The sequence below is a fragment of the Scatophagus argus genome, chromosome 6, assembly GCF_020382885.2.
Source record: "Scatophagus argus isolate fScaArg1 chromosome 6, fScaArg1.pri, whole genome shotgun sequence".
NCBI classification, from domain to species: Eukaryota; Metazoa; Chordata; class Actinopteri; family Scatophagidae; genus Scatophagus; species Scatophagus argus.
In genome coordinates this window covers 23,457,853-23,474,097 of record NC_058498.1, presented here as the reverse complement: position 1 = coordinate 23,474,097, position 16,245 = coordinate 23,457,853, and the positions used below count along the sequence as shown (strand labels likewise).

At 38.0% G+C, this 16,245-nt stretch overlaps 1 protein-coding gene across 3 annotated transcripts in view; it reads left to right on the top strand.

Annotated features, from left to right (window-relative positions):
- The window catches only part of LOC124061065 (inactive N-acetylated-alpha-linked acidic dipeptidase-like protein 2), a 466,730-nt gene that overhangs the window by 292,768 nt on the left and 157,717 nt on the right, over positions 1–16,245 (top strand). For all 3 annotated transcript variants that reach the window (XM_046392589.1, XM_046392590.1, XM_046392591.1), the window contains 2 exons: positions 2,344–2,463; positions 6,248–6,380. In XM_046392589.1, the coding sequence (XP_046248545.1) occupies positions 2,344–2,463; positions 6,248–6,380 (253 nt within the window). The remainder of the gene's footprint in view (positions 1–2,343; positions 2,464–6,247; positions 6,381–16,245) is intronic.

The window sequence follows — 16,245 nt, the reverse complement described above, 5'->3', positions numbered from 1 at the left end:
GCAAAGGGTGAGATATCCCAACTTTACCTGACCATCCCTTGTGTTGGTCAAGCACCAAGAGCACTGGATCCTATATTTCTCAAAACGTAACCCCATATTTGTGCTTTTGTTAAATCCCTAGCTGTTAATGATCCTCTCCGCACATGTACACTGAGCCATAACATTAGCAAAAATGACAGCTGAAGTGGATAACATTGATTATCTCGTTACAAAAGCACCTGGCAGTGGGTGGGATATATTCTGCAGCAAGTGAATATTTTGTCCTTGAAAATGAGCAACTTTGGAGAGGGCCAAACAACTGGGTCAGAGCATTGCCAAAACTGCAGCGTTTGCTGGATATTCCAATTGGAACCAGGATGCACTATGGAAAGAAGGCAAGCCAGTGGAGGTGGTGTGATGCTTTGGGCTATGTTCTGCTGGGAAACCTTGGTTCCTGCTATTCATGTGGATCTTACTTTGATACTTACCACCTACCTAAACATTGTGGTTGATGAAGTACACTCCTTCATGGAAATGACATTCCCTGATGGAAGTGGCCTTTTTCAGCAGGATAATGATAATTAGATGTTGACTCGGCCTCCAAATTCTTCAGATCTCAATCCAATTGAGCATCTGTGGGATGTGTTGGGGAAAAAAAGTCTGATTCATGGAGGCCCTATTTTGCAATTTACAGAACTTAAATGACCTGTTACTAAGGGCTTGGTGCCAGATATCACAGTATACCTTCAGAAGTCCATGTTCAGTCCATGCCTCATTGGGTCAGTGTTGGTGGCAAAAAGGAGACCTATTCAATATTAGGCAGGTCTTCATAGTGTTATGGCTGATTGGTGTATTGCTGACATGAATTTTGTCGAAAAAAAATCCTTGAAATAACATCTATTTCTTTTTCCTCATTAAAAATTCCAGAATATATGAAAATATGCAAATATTGTTCATTTCCATAGTGCTGGACACAAGATGTCTCATACTTCAGTGTAAAGTCTCATTATCTGTGAACTCAAGGCTTTGAGTTTCCATATCACACTTTGTGCTGAATATTCAACCGGGACTGGCTTCCAAACCAGTTTGTAATGTCACAAATTGTGCCTCTTAAAATCCAGTTTTCCCTGACTACAGAGAAAATTTACATGTTTGAACCCAAGCAGAAATAACCCTTATGACATCAGCTATTATTATTAGACTTAATGAAGTTCCTCCATAGCTACTGATGACATAACAGTTTTCGCTGGCCGAAAAGAATAGTTAAATGACTCTTTAAATCAGTGCCTTTGCGCCTCTTTAATATTGCCTTAACATGGGCAGCCAAAGATGAACTTTGTTAACTAATGTACAACATATGCAAAGTTAAAACTAGACATATGTGCTCAAACTAAACATAAACCAAATCTGACAACGCAAACCAGGTTACACACAGAGTAAGGTTACACACAGAATGGATAAGCAGCATATAAGCACATGCCTTCATCTTCTCCAGGTTAGACTACTGCAACTCTCTTCTGTCTGGTATCTCCCATAGGTCCCTTTCTAGCCTTCAACCAGTTCAGAACACGACATCTATAGGCTTCTCAGTGGTTTTAACAGAAATCATCACAACACCCCCATCCTAGCTTCCCTCTACTGGCTGCCAGTCCATTTTAGGATTGATTTTTTAAGATTTTTTAAATTTTACTAAATTTTAATCACTTTTAAAGCACATCTGGGTCTGGCCCCAAGTTACATAATAGCGTTGTTGACCCCATATGAGCCAGTCTGAAGCCTGAGATCCTCGGATGGAGCCCTTTTGGTCGTTTCAAAGTCAAGGTAAGGACTAAAGGTGACTGGGCTTTTGCTGTCACAGTTCCTCGGCTTTGGAACGACGGCCTGAGGAGATAAGGCTTGCAATGTCAGCATCTTCTTTTAAATCACTTCTCAAAACCAATTTTTATAGATTGGCTTTCAAGTGATGCTGTCTTTTGTTTTTACCATTAGTTTATTGGTTTTAAATTCTATAGTTCCCCTATTTATTGTCAGTTACTTTTGTCTTACAATGTTTTTGCTGTCCTTTTAATCTTCAATTTTCAACCTTCTACATCTATTGTTAACTAATTGTCTATTTTTATTTTGCTTATTGCTTTCTGGTTGTGTATGTTTTGTTGGCTTTGTTTTTAATTGTTAAGCACTTTGGAAACCTGGTTTTTGAAAAATGCTATATATGCTATATAAAGTGATTATTATTATTATATACTTGACCTAAACCTGGATGGCATATCACAGAACATACATATTGGGAAAACATTTGATTAAAGGAGATTTAATGTTTTTAGCATCTCCTTAGCCTCTATGCTGTTTCTCCTTCTTCTCCAGGGGGAATTGGTGGATGTCCAGTATGGCAGTGTGGATGACCTGAGGAGAGCCAAAGACAGCTTGAACCTCACCAACCAGATTGCTCTGGTCAAGCTTGGCCAAGCACCTCTGCTGTACAAGGTAAAGTCAAATCAAAGCTCTGCAAAGTGCTCTGCTGATAAGGGAATCACACATCTGATTTAATGCTGTACTTCTACTTGATATTAGAATCCTGAAGCAGGAAAAAATATATTCACCCAGACTGAGAATGAGACCTTTTTATCTTTAAAATAAGTGCAAGTGTAAAGTATGTCAAGAAATAATTCTTATATAATAAGGGGGTTTAAAACTGAGTTTCCAAAATGATCTTGGCTATATTCATATATGTGCTTGCTACAGCTCACTGCCCTTTGCAGTAATCAAATACAGCTTGCTGTGTTGGGATTTGTATACCGAACAGGGCACAATATATACGGTTTGTCATACATCACTAATTCTTTAAATTATTGTTGCCAGAAATTTATCATGCCAAACTCCTGTACCTGCACCTCTGTGATGCAAAGATGTGTGAATGTATTTGTTTTCATAAGAAATAACACTAGCAATTTACTGATTGATTAGGCCTGTCCCTGCTTGGATGTGTGCCACATGAAGCTCAAAGCAGTTTTCCCATCAATTAGGAAATGGCAGGGAAAATCTAAATTCCGATTCAGTTAATGAAAACATAAACATCTACTTACATGTTAATCACTGATAAATTTATCTTCAGCTTCTATTTAACGAAGAGTAATTCAATTATACAAACCTGAATATGACCTCCATGTGGACTGCATTATTGAGTAGTGGAAATTTTTACTGCATGTAGCTTTTCACACAACTGTATCCATGGATGTCAGCTTACTGAATAAATATGGACATACACAGTCAAATGTCAGCGCTGAATGCAATTGAAACGGGTCCATCAACAGATGTATTTTATTGTTGAAAATTGAAAGTTCTGGGAAAAGCAAGTAGGAGGACTTTGACTTTGGACAGCATGCCAGATATTAACTTTGATATTTCATAAGTCTAAAATTTTACTTTCAGCGCTATAGTACATAAGGGCCCTGAATTAACTTGAAAATCATCATTGCTTCATTCACACAACATTACTGGACTTCTAAATGTGAGGACAGTGATAAATGACAGGCTAATGAGCCATAACAGGAGTAAATGGAGGTCACCAAAAAATGAGAGGAAAATAAAGAGGTCATCATGCTGTATTTTCATATACACAGTGAGATTTTTAAAGTCCATTAAATCAGAGTGCACCTCCTGTCACATGGGACCCTTTAAAGCAACAGGCTGTTGACCCATTTTTTCTCCTTGCCCACAGTTTGTGACAAATTTGATCAGGTGTGCTTCATAAGGCCTCTGTGTGTCGGCAGCTGAGAGAAATGATCACCTTTTACATTTAAATGGGAGAAGAATGATTGATGAGCCTTGTACCCTCGACTAATGAGTGTGTGACGGTGACTGCAGGCCCAATGTTACGCCAACAGCCAGATTCATATTTGATATACACACGGAACACACTTTGACCATGTTAGCTCAACTTATTTGGTTCCATTAGCTGTGATACTCCCTCGTACTGTCAGAAGAAGCAAGAACATATTGCTGGTGTCACACAAAGAGCTTTAAAACGGGACTATAAAACAACATAATCTGGAATGTACTGATTTGTAAATTTCTTAATATGATCTCTATTTTATCACCAGATTCTTGCCAATGCACAGCCCTAATTGTTTAATAATTTTCTTTTTCTTTTTTTTACAAATTGAAAACACTTGTTTCTCAATAATAAGTCTACTTTTACAAACTCTTCACACAGCCAGCACACGTCAGAGCACTTTTCACTACTTTGACACAAAATGCATTCATTGTCCACATCTTTGAAAGTCCAGGTAATGTTTTGTCACTCAAAGCCAACCACCTCTGTGTATGTACACTTCAACATTCTTACATGCAATAGTCAAAATTTTAAAACATAACAAAAATAACACAAAATTACTGTGAATTAGATTGCAAATTACTGCATCTTGTTATATGTAAGTTGGCCATGGTGGAATAAATTCTACAGACACTTGCATCATGTCAGGCGTTTCATGGGCAGAGACTGAGTCAGGTTTGATGTGACTTCAGAATTAACAGGGAGTACAATTGAATGAATATGTCATTTTTGGCATTGAAAAATTGATGCTGCATTTTGTCTTTCATTTCATTCATAAAACCAGGCTGCTGCGTAGCTGCGATTTTACAGATATTTCAGATCAATAAAAACTGCCGTACCAGGCTTGTACAATTAAATATGATCCCATTCCGTATATTGTCATAGCCCAGCACAGTTGCTGGTAATAAATGTATTGATTGTTGCTTCTCATTATAATCTGTGACCTCCAATCACCACTATGTCAAGATCTATGAAAATCACTGGTAATTTTTCTCCTGAAAGCTTTCCTGATGATTAATGGTTTATTACACATTTGCCTTATATTATTTGCCCACGTGAACGTAGTTTTGTCTGTATGCATGTGTGTGTGTGTGTGTTATGTAACAATGTTTGAAAGTTGATGCGCTAAAGCACAGCTGGCACCTACATGTATCTGTGTGTGTGTGCGTGTGTGTGTGTGTTTGTGTGTGTGTCGTCTAGCTCTTTTCCTGTGAAGGACAGAGTTGTGATGAGAGGAGAATGACCATGGCTTGTGTCACATATTCAATAAAATAGTCATCTACGCTCATAAAAAACAAGGATGCTGCATCTTCCATGGACAACAATAAAATACAGCTTTGCACAGTGGCAGATGCAGCTGCAACACACTTCCTCCCACACAGCAATGATTCTGTATTAATACCAGTGATGTTGGCTAACTTAATGACAACACAGTATGACCTCTGGTCATCATAAGGAAACCTAGTAGTGCAAACAAATATTTACTTCAAAAAGATAAAGACAGAAATGCCCTCAGTATTAATAAATGTACCTTCTATCTTTTCTTTAATCAATATTAGACAAGAAACATTCAACATATAGCCAGTTGTGTTGTGAGGTAAAAATGAACACAGTTTGACTGCCAGGTGGTCTCTGCAAAGTAGAGCACAGAAGTGACACAAACTGACTACAAAAACACACACACAAACACACAAAGGGAGAAAGAAAGAGAGCTATAAGCGAACACTGCATTTTCCACCCAGAAATGCTTGTAAACATACGCCTACTGCTCACTTGCCCTTGTTTTTCGGGAGAAAAGAGACAATCACACAGAGAAACAACACTGAAAATGTGATCCCTGAAAAACCACTTATATCCAGCACAAGTTCTATAGTCCATCAAAATGCTTTGTATATTTGAATGGGCAATATGGATAAAATTCTCTGTATTGATAGATTATATTTATGTTATAATATAACAGTAAGTTTTTTCTGGTAAATCAGTTGAGGAACTGTTTGTGAATAAAATAACCCAAAGTGATTGTGTGTTACTGGGTGATTCAGAAAATACCTGACGAACCAATGTACTTCATCAAACTGATCACATCATATAACATCATATAAAATCTAACACTGGCATAAAGCCGTCCTGCTCATTGATTTGCAGCATTGTCTGCAATAGCCCAGAACACCCAAAGATATTAAAATGATAGCTGCCCAAGATATAAACAGTGTGAGGGCTGACAAATTTATATTGTTATGTCACTCAAACTCAAGTACTGAATACACACAAATATTTTCGTTTATTCTACTTACTGTCTTCTCTTGGATACTGCCACTACAGCCATTATTTTACTGTTTACACTGACATCATGTTGTGAATCTGTAAATTTGCCCTTTTTTTTGCTGACAAGAATATGTTAAATGTGTGTGTGTGTGTGTGTGTGTGTGTGTCCAGCTGTCTTTGCTGTCTGAGCTGGGTTTTGGAGGTGCTCTGATCTACATTGACCCATGTGACGCCCCACCTGGACGCCACACATGGCATCAAGCCTTCAGAGTCACTCTCAACCCTGGAGGAAACCCTGCCATTGGTGAGTGCACATGGCTCAGTGCTTTAAAGTGTAAAATCTACTTCGACTTATCTGTTTAAGTTTAGAAATACACGTAAAAATACTAGTTTGGCCTGACTGGTCAATCTTTATCCTAGAACAGGGTCATAAATTATGTGAAGTAATAATAAAATCAATAAGTCGTTTTTGTTTTTTTGTTTTGTTTTGTTTTTTTTTTTTTTTAATTTTGCTGTATTAGTTTAACTCGTTTTTGTGTTTTGTGTATCCTGTGACCAAAGAACAAAATTTGCCAGAGCAAGTTACTGTAAGGTTGCTTAGGGAAATCTTCTGGAAATTGCAATAATTTCATGCTAATGTAACAAAACAGAAACAGGAAACAGCAACCATCCTTGTTTACATCCTAAGCCCATGACAAAAGAGCATGAGTTAATACTCAGATATGACACACAGTGACTAACCCAACACCACACAACCTCAGCACCTCTAACAGGACCCCAAGGGGGTATACTACCAAGCCCACAAAACATGAAAACATGCATAGACAGGAATAGCAAAAATGCACGGCTTTGCAGTGATCTCTTATATACAAGAATATGTCTGGAAAATCTTCAAGAACTTGTTACTGTGGTTATTTGCTTTGGGTATTTTTAACAGTCTGAATACAATACATACCATCTATCAACATGTTAGATAATCGTCATGTCTTTGAGTTGTTCATCCACAATACAATTAAACACAATTGACATCCCAGGTAATATTTTATCTATGCCCACACAAATATAAATTGCATGGACACACAGACAAAACACAAGACAAAACTAAACAAACAACAATGGATTAAGATCTGGGCTGGGTGAGCTAACATTTTCTTCCCATGAAATTCATCTCCAGAGAAAAACAGTTTAAAACCTATAACAAAAGATTATTTTATTAATACTACAAATTTAAAAGCATCCCAGTTTTACACACAATTCTCTGTGGAATCTGGTCAAAGCCTAAAACTTACTTACATTTTCTACTTTGGCCTCGGGCTGAGAATGTTATATCTATGTATCTCTTTGACTCTTTTCTACTGTATTTAAATCACCCTCCCAAGATGGATGACCTCTCCGACACTCATTCTTGTCCCCACTTCCTGTTTTTCTGCCTGGTCTGGCCAATAGGGACGTGTCATTACCGCTGAAGTATCTTTAGTCCTTGTAAGAGTCCCAGTACCACAGTGGCAAGACCCAGTAGAGCCCCAGCAGATGTCTGGACTGCTGTGTGAGCATGTGTAAGAGTGTGTGTCTGTGTGTGTGTTTAAGTGGAAGAGAGAGTGAGACAGATGCTGGCTGTCTAGTCTCTCACCAATCACAATGCTCTCAGGTCCCCGGTGCTAATACAACTCAAAAGAACAGAATATGTGAAAGGACACCTCATTACTCATATCAACCATACTTTATTCAACTGCCAGAGACTGCCGAGGTTAAATCCTTTTTTTTTTTTTTTTTTAATACTGAAAAATATTATTTGAAATTAATAATAACAAGAGAGGTCTGCACAGCAACTTCTACCCAATAAGCTTTAAAACTGGTATAAATTTCTAATTTTCTAGTATTTTATTAAATATGAAATTCTCACTTTTGACTAATTTACCCATAAGAGCATCATTTTTATTGCTTAAAGCTTAGGGGGGATTCACAAGTTACAGCAGAACAAAATGCATGTTAAGAACTAAGACTAGGACAATTAAATAAGAAAAAAAAATACACTTAAGCTATTATCATAGAGACTTACTGTTTTTCTTTGTCATTTATGACAGTGACTGAAGAGTTTGGGAGGGGGGTTTGAGTGTTGGTTGAGAAAATTAAGCAATCTGAAGACATTACTTTAGGCTCAGGAGAATTGTGATGAAAATTTTTTCCACAATCTTTTGCTAATTTTAGATTAAATGGTGAATCATGAAAATAATCTGCAAATTAACTGATAATGAAAATAATCGTTAGTGGCAGGTCTATGTCAAAAATATACCAAGTGTGATCTAATTGGAGCCGGCCTACAATCTGCAAAACTTCCCTGCTGATTATTATCGGCTGCCTGTCTTAAGTTTAATCTCTAAATGGGTCTTCATTGGGTCAACATGGAAATTGGATCCATTAGCACAATTAAGTAAGCAGCACCATTATTAGATCAAAAATGCAACAATATTCTCCAGGACATTCTTGAAAGTGATTACTAAATGTATTACACTTGTTTGTCAATGTGACAATGCTGCAGTGTTGTTAAAAGTCTGGCTCATCAGACAGACATGCTGTACTGCATTGCGGCGTCTCCTGGTGGCAAGACGGAGAAGAACACGTGTGGCTTTCAGTCATTTTGGGCCAGTCCTTCCCACATGCAGCAAAACAATCAACCACAATTTCCCAGTATGTAGGCCATTTTTCCACACTTCATGTGCACTTACATTTCAAGAACTATTTCCTCCTGTTCTGTGTGACTGTTGAAAAGCTATTGCGTTGCACCTGTTTTGCCAAGTTTGAAATGCTTCTGCCTTTCAGACTGTTGGTGTTTTAAGAGCTTCAAAACATGCTTAGTTCTCTGTGGTGTCAACAGAACCTCCCTCTTCAAATGGAAAAATGAGACACAAGAAACCATCACAAGTTCTCCCCAGTGGAATTGCTGCCAGTGGAAGGAGGTGTTTAGAGTAAATGTAATTCCACTGTTTGCCAAGGCATTGCATTATGTTCCCCAGACTTTCCCCACCTCTCAGTTTATTGTTTTGGACTTTGTTGTCTTCCTGTCTCCACCTTCTCCTCCTCCTTCCTCAGCTTGTTAATTTGTGCTTACATACAACGCCTGCTGAGACAGCTACAACAAATCAAAGCCTTTGCCATCTCACATACATATTTCCCAGTTCCGTCGTGTAGCATGTTATGCACATTTGTATATTCCAGTGTGTAGGTTTGCATATGTGTGTAGGGATTCAAGGGGAACCAACTCTTTATTTGCATACTTAAACAAATTCATTAAGATGGCGAACATGTGTGTGAGTCTGTTTGAAAGCCAACTGGTGTTTCTTAGTTGAGGAAGGGTATACATTCATGCATGTGTTTTCCTTGTGTTTGCGCTTTATCAATGAAAAGAGAGAAAAAAAATCAAGTTAGATCTGCAGATATTGGTTAGATATTGTCGACAGGTGTTAGCTGTCAGGTTTACTCTTCGATGCTGCAACATTCATGTAGACTGATATGCACCATGTTGCTGTAACATACCCTTTGAAAATGAGGTGAAAATAAGGAACATATGCTTAAGCTACACATTGCATGTTTTACTTACGCTATGAGACTTCATTTATTCAACCTGAAAATTTTCAGCTAAAATCGTATTCCACACAGATGCCACAGGAACGATGGTGAGCTGACTACATGGTGGGATGCATGTAAATTACACTGACAAAACACTTCGGACAAGGTTAGAGAAAAATTTTTTCAATATAGAAAAAGTAAACACGAAAAATAATGGTGATGAAGCTTTTTGGCTTGTGATCCCCAAACAACATTGTCTCCAAGATAATAATTTTATTTACAACTAATTTGTAACAACATACATTTAGGAGAGAAATTTAATATTAATTAGCCTAAGTAGCACGTCACAAAAATGTTTGCTAAGAACTTAACATTTAACTAGAAAAGCAGTGTTTTCCTAAACTTAGCTGAAGTGCTTTTCCTGTCTGAAAGTTACTAAAAAAAATAATCATTTCCAAACCTGCTTTTGTTGCCTAAACCTAAGCACAGACTATTGCATAATTGTATGGACCCTGTTTCTGCTGTCACACTCCTGTACAGCCACCCTCCTGCAACTCCAGGGCAGCACATAAATTGTAGAGTTTCATGAGGCAAATGGGGCAAAGCCCTCAGTTGGGAACATATATGCTGTGGCAAATTATTCATATTTTATAAATTAGTATTAGTGATTCTTAAGGCTCAGGATTGATTTCAATCCAGACTGGCCATTGGGATAATGAAAATGAGCTGAATGTTATCACAGTAGCAATATTGATGAATAATAGTGAAATATTTCAGTGAATAGTGAAATATTACTAATATATAAAATTGTTGGAATGCTGATTTTGGCCATGTTTCTGTCCATCACAACAATGCGTCAGTCTGTCTGGAAGACATGTCGTGTTCCATACTCACAAGAGCAGAACACAAGATGGAAATACACAGTGTTCTCTTTTTGTGGAAAAGAGAAAAAAAATAATTGTTTCTAGCACCTATTTCTTATCAGATACCTTGTTTCTCACCAATTTGTTGCCACTGGTAGTAAAGCAATTTCCTCTGTGAATGTAGCTGCCATGTGTGCCACTTATCTTTCACTGATTTCTTTCTATATCCCCTTGCTGTCTTCAACAAATGAGAACTTCTGGTCATGTCAGCAATTATATACACCGCCATTGCATACTCTAATTATTAACCTTTAACATGCAGCACCTCTTTCCCAGTATCCCACTGATGTAGCCAAACAGAGAAGGTTCAAACCATTCCCTTGATTCTTTTTTGAACTGCCTGGCGGGTGGGTATTTTCACTGGGTCCCTAGAGTTCTTTTGAAACCTATGCTGGATTAAAAGGAAGCCAACAAATGGCACATAGTCACTAGCATATTGATTTCAATACCAAATTGCAAAAGACAATTATTTTTCCCCTGAATGTGGACAATCACAGTCATGGTGTTGTGAATAGAGGAATGGAACAATGTTGCTTCTCAGTTGGATATCTGAATGTGTGATTAGAATATCTATGCTTCTAGTCCCTCTGGTGAAGGGAGAAAATGGGTATTTCTATACTCAAAACCAACCCTGTTTTCTGTGAGGATCATTTTCATTGGCAATATTTTTTTTTCCCCTTCCAGAAGATGCTGTCATGTATGACAAAGCTTGTATAAGGACCATCAAACTGAATGAAGGATATATGAATTTCAGGATTTTAACACTGAAGAAGAAGGATTCAATTCTGTATACTAAATTTCTTACAGTTCATTAAGGTTGCGAAAACCAAATGGTCTCTGGAACTCAAATACTGTTATCAAAAATGATAATGTCACACAGCTGAGTGCCAGTTTGTATAACTGTAGGAAATCTGATAAAGCGATATTATTTTACCATTTCCTAATTGATCGCCAAATGAATCTACAGTGGACAGTGAAAATCCAAGAAGGGTCATGCTGCAATATCATAGACTGCACTTTACAACACCCACCAATATCTTTTCCTAAGACTAGCCAAGTAGTTTTGGTGCCTTGACCTAACCGTTGCAGCCAGACCAGCTTTCACACTTATGGGAAGTTTTTCCACAACATGTTGTCCTGTGTTTCTGTGGGAATTTTTGTTCATTCATGTACTACAGTATTTGTGAGGTCAGGCACTGATGTTGGACCAAAAGGCCTGGCTCACAATCTCCATTCCAGTTCTTCTTCTGTTGGATGGGGTTGAGGTCAGAGCTCTGTGTGGGCCAGTCAAGTTCTTCCACTCCAAATTCATCCAACCAAATCTTTATGGTAATGGGCTTAGCTCAACCCCTGAAAAATAGCCCCATCCCAATGCGATTGTCTATATATTGTATCATCACACATGTTACATTAAGCCTGAAAGTTGAATACACTACATTTTTTCAGCGTTTAGTGTAAATTTAAGATGATTTAGCATTAAATGATCTCCTCACAATGGTTTTTGGTCTACAGAAACAGCTGAGGGACACTTTCAGGGATGCCTTGTAATAATAAATAAAAAGGCAACTGTTAATTGTAGGTTTATGCTGGGACTTGAGCACCAGTCACCTGCGTGAAAGGTGGATTCAGTATACGTCCATCCACCACCCATCATAAATAACATAAATTGTGAGGTGCAGAATCAGTCAATGTCAACTCAGTTTCCAGGATACTGGTCTGGATATTTTGGAATGGCTCATTCTAATGTAGAAAAAACAAAACACATGACTTATTTTAGGATGCTGGATATTTGTGTTTCATTAAATAAAATCTCCATGCAATCAGAAAATATTCCTGAGAGGGGAGTCTGATGTGCAAATGTTTTATTGCAGGCTGCATGAATATTGCAAATGGAATAGGCAAATGGGTGACAAGAGGTTTTTGTTGTTGTTGTTGTTGTTGTTGTTGTTTTGTTGCCAAAACCTCAGATAAAGTTACATCCATTATTCAGACCTAATCTGTTAAATTTGGTTAAAATGGTGGTTTGGTTTGGCTGGTGCTTTATCTGTGTGGGTCATTCAAGCTGATGTTATAGCTGTCAGTCAAACCCTGTTGTGGACCAAACAACCAGACTGCACCCAATTTAAAAAGGTGGGTTTCAGTCCACTTCCATGATAACACTTGTATGTTGGGTGAAAGCAACAGGACCAACCACAGGATCCATCTGCTGATCGTGAACAGTTAAGGAAGTCATCTTATAATAAATCTGCAGAAGCTCTGTATAAGCCTGTGCAATGATGAAAAAAAAAACATTTGGTAACCACAGTAACACATATGCACAAAAGCACAGCTATGTTTCCTGATTAATGGTAAAACTGCTGTGCTTCTATCCTCCTTGTGTACTTTGTCAGTTCATTACGTTCTTTAGTGTGTGGCACCTATCTTACAGTGATAAGTCCTGAATCATTTCATCATCACTTTACAAGACTCCTAATTTTCATCCTTCCTCTTCCTATTGGTTATTATTCATAATGTGGTTGATTATTACTCCCATAATACTAATAATGTTTATAATCAGTTAGAACTTTGTTAGGTGTTCGTGACACCAAAGAGTAAAAATATACACATTAGAAGCATTATTTTTGCATATGCATATTTTTTTTAGTACATTTATCTGCTGCATGGATTTAAATTATCATTACAGGAACTTGAGATGCAATAGATAGATATGTTTTCACTACAGAGAAGTGTCATGGCTTAATAGGTTGAGGAAGCGATTTCCTAGACCTTTATTTAGTTGATATTAACTAGGACATTGGTTAGGTTGATATATTCTGCATTTTGCAGAGGTGTATTATTTCAGAGAAAGAAAAGAAAAAGACTTTCAGAGCAGTAATAGTCTGCAGCTTGAGATACTTACTTGTGTTGATGTGTTACTGTACCTGAATAAGTGAAAAATGTTGCATACCCTGAATACGTATTTGGTCTATTCCAACACTGTCTAAATTCCAAATGGTAGTAGTATATAGTATTAGATAAACCATCCCCTTTTTGTAACAAGCATTAAGGTCATATAATAATGATCTCTGTTGATTTCACTCTTGATCTCCGGTTTGGTTTTTGCAACCCATTTTCAGCTGATAACACCCATGCAACAATAATCTAAAATTGATGAGGATGGCGGTCATCATCCCATACGCTCTCTTCTAACTTTCTAGCAGTTTAAATTCAAAGAGAGTTAATCAGGATAACAAATGGAGCTAGCCCACGCAGTTCTCAGCCTGCTCAAAGTGAGGGGGTTCAGTGTAAGTGACACTATCACACTACGCCTGACCTCTCATCTTGTTTCAAGGTGAAAAAACTTGTAGTGAGTTCTCATCAGGAATGAGCTCACGCAGTTTTCAGTAGAAAGTACTTTCACTGTTCATTCTGCTGAGAGTTGGACTTTGTTGGATTCATTACAGTTAATTGGATGTTTAGTGGGACACTACTGAACAGTTGAGTGTGGGAGCTGCAGCTGTAGCATTAGCATCAGCGCCAGCTGAATTATGCATGGAGGTTAAAGCTTCTGAAAGCTTCTCCTTATGATTTATTAATGTCTGCTTGCAGATAGGAAGGGATTAGGTCTGCGGGAGGGATACCGAACGATGACACATTCACAATGGTCACGGCAAAGTTATGTTACAAAACCGGATGGAAATCGAAGCCAAAATGATGATATTATTCCATCGACTTCCAACATTTATGAAACGGTGGGTGTTCAAAGAATCTGAAGTTTCATAAATTGTGAGACAGATTCAATAACTGTGGGAAGACAAACTCCTCACTGTGAGTGGCTCTGTCAGGCCCAGCAGAGGCTAACTGCTTCATGGTATGTCACAGTTTGATCTTATTGATTGACCTAGCTAAAGAGCAGCATTGTTCAAGACAAGCATGTGGTAGAATTCAAAACTGCTTTTAGTTTACGTGTTAAAAATGTACTGATTTTTTTTCTTTATTGAACATAACCTTTGTGTTGTAACTATTATGTAAGATCAAAGGCTTCACCTGCTGTAAAATGAATACACACACAGAACAGTCAAGGCTTATTTAGAATTTGTTATAGTATCAAACTAGGTTAGGCTATGTTCTAAACAAAGGCAAAGAAGGAAAAATTAATGATGTCATGTTGGGATTACTGGATTTAAATAATCTGTAGGTATATTCTAATTATTGGAAAACTACTGAAGGTGACATTTAGGACGATTAAAGCAGATGTGTTATGTGTTGTATTTTATTTCAGGCTTAACCCAAAGCCAGGTGATACGTCAGAAGTTGCTATATTTTTTTATCTATTGTTATGTATGTTTATTATTTATCAATTTGCTTTGCATCAGCATCATAACAGCAAACACATCACATCTAAAATTTGCCTTGCATTTGGTCAGAACACAATTAAAGACCTCAGTATAAGTAGATTTTTGCATAAAACATGTATGGGTTAAGAAGTAATACTGTCTTGATCTTCTGGCCACATCCAACATGTAGGTGTGTGTGGACAAATCTCCATGTCTTTTAAACATGTCCAGTTTGTAACACAGCCTGTATTCTTCAAGTCAAAGGAAAATAACCCTGATGATGTCACTAATAGGTATATAAAAAGGCCAATTAAAATTTTTCCATCAAGTGCATGGACTTTACTTGTATTAGCTTTGGGAATGTAATAACCTGCAAAGTAAGAGGGAGATCTTTTTAAGGTCTTTTAGTCAGTGTGACCTCTGTAACTCGAACGGAAGAGCAAGGTTCTAATACTGGACTTCTGAGCTGTAAATGTTCACTATAATCTGTGTTTTTAATCATGCTGCAAATACGCATCGTGCACAGTCCTCAGCTCACTGAGCCACCAGGATCCCCCTCACATCCTAATCCTCTAGTCCTGTCACAACAACTAAATCTGCCACCTGTGTCATACAGGATCCTATTATCTTCCCTTTACAATCTAAACACCACCAGAGCTGCCTGACACTATGTGAGGAAGATAGACAGGTACATCCTGTTTGAAATTCCTGTCACACTGGCTTTGCTGAACTTTGCCTTCCAGCCTATTTCACGGCTGATCCATCATGCATGTCAAGTGTGTCTGTTTAACCCATTAAAGGACAGAGCTGGCCTTCATTATGCTACTTCCTGTCTCCCAAAATGCTTTGCTCTCCAGTTTTTGCCATGATGTTGGTGTGTATAGCTTGTGCGTGGGCGTAGGTGTGGGTGGATGGGGGATGTTGGGTGTGCAGCAGAGCTTCAAATTGGCTCTCCTTGCCTCATGTCGAGAGCTGAGGTTTTGCGAGGTAATAGACATGCAAATAACACGGGGCATGTGCACATATTTCCAGGCGGCGTCGCGTCTTGGCACTCGGTCAATACCATTATGGAAATGTGCAGTGTATTCTTTGGGTCTCACTGTTTGAGTTGGATAACAAGGCAGTCCAATGAGCCTGTTAGCACGGAGACAGTGACAGAATGAGGTGTTTGTATTGTCACACACTGTATCACAGTGTGATGTACCATAGACGCAAAAAAAAAAGAAAAAGGCAGCAAGGGAGATAGAAAACACAAGTGATCAAAGTTCTACACTCCCTTTCCCTGTTTACTCCTTTCACCAAAGGAAACATGTGCAAACACATTTTGTCTCTCATTTTGTGCTCGCACTTCTTATTTTCTAAC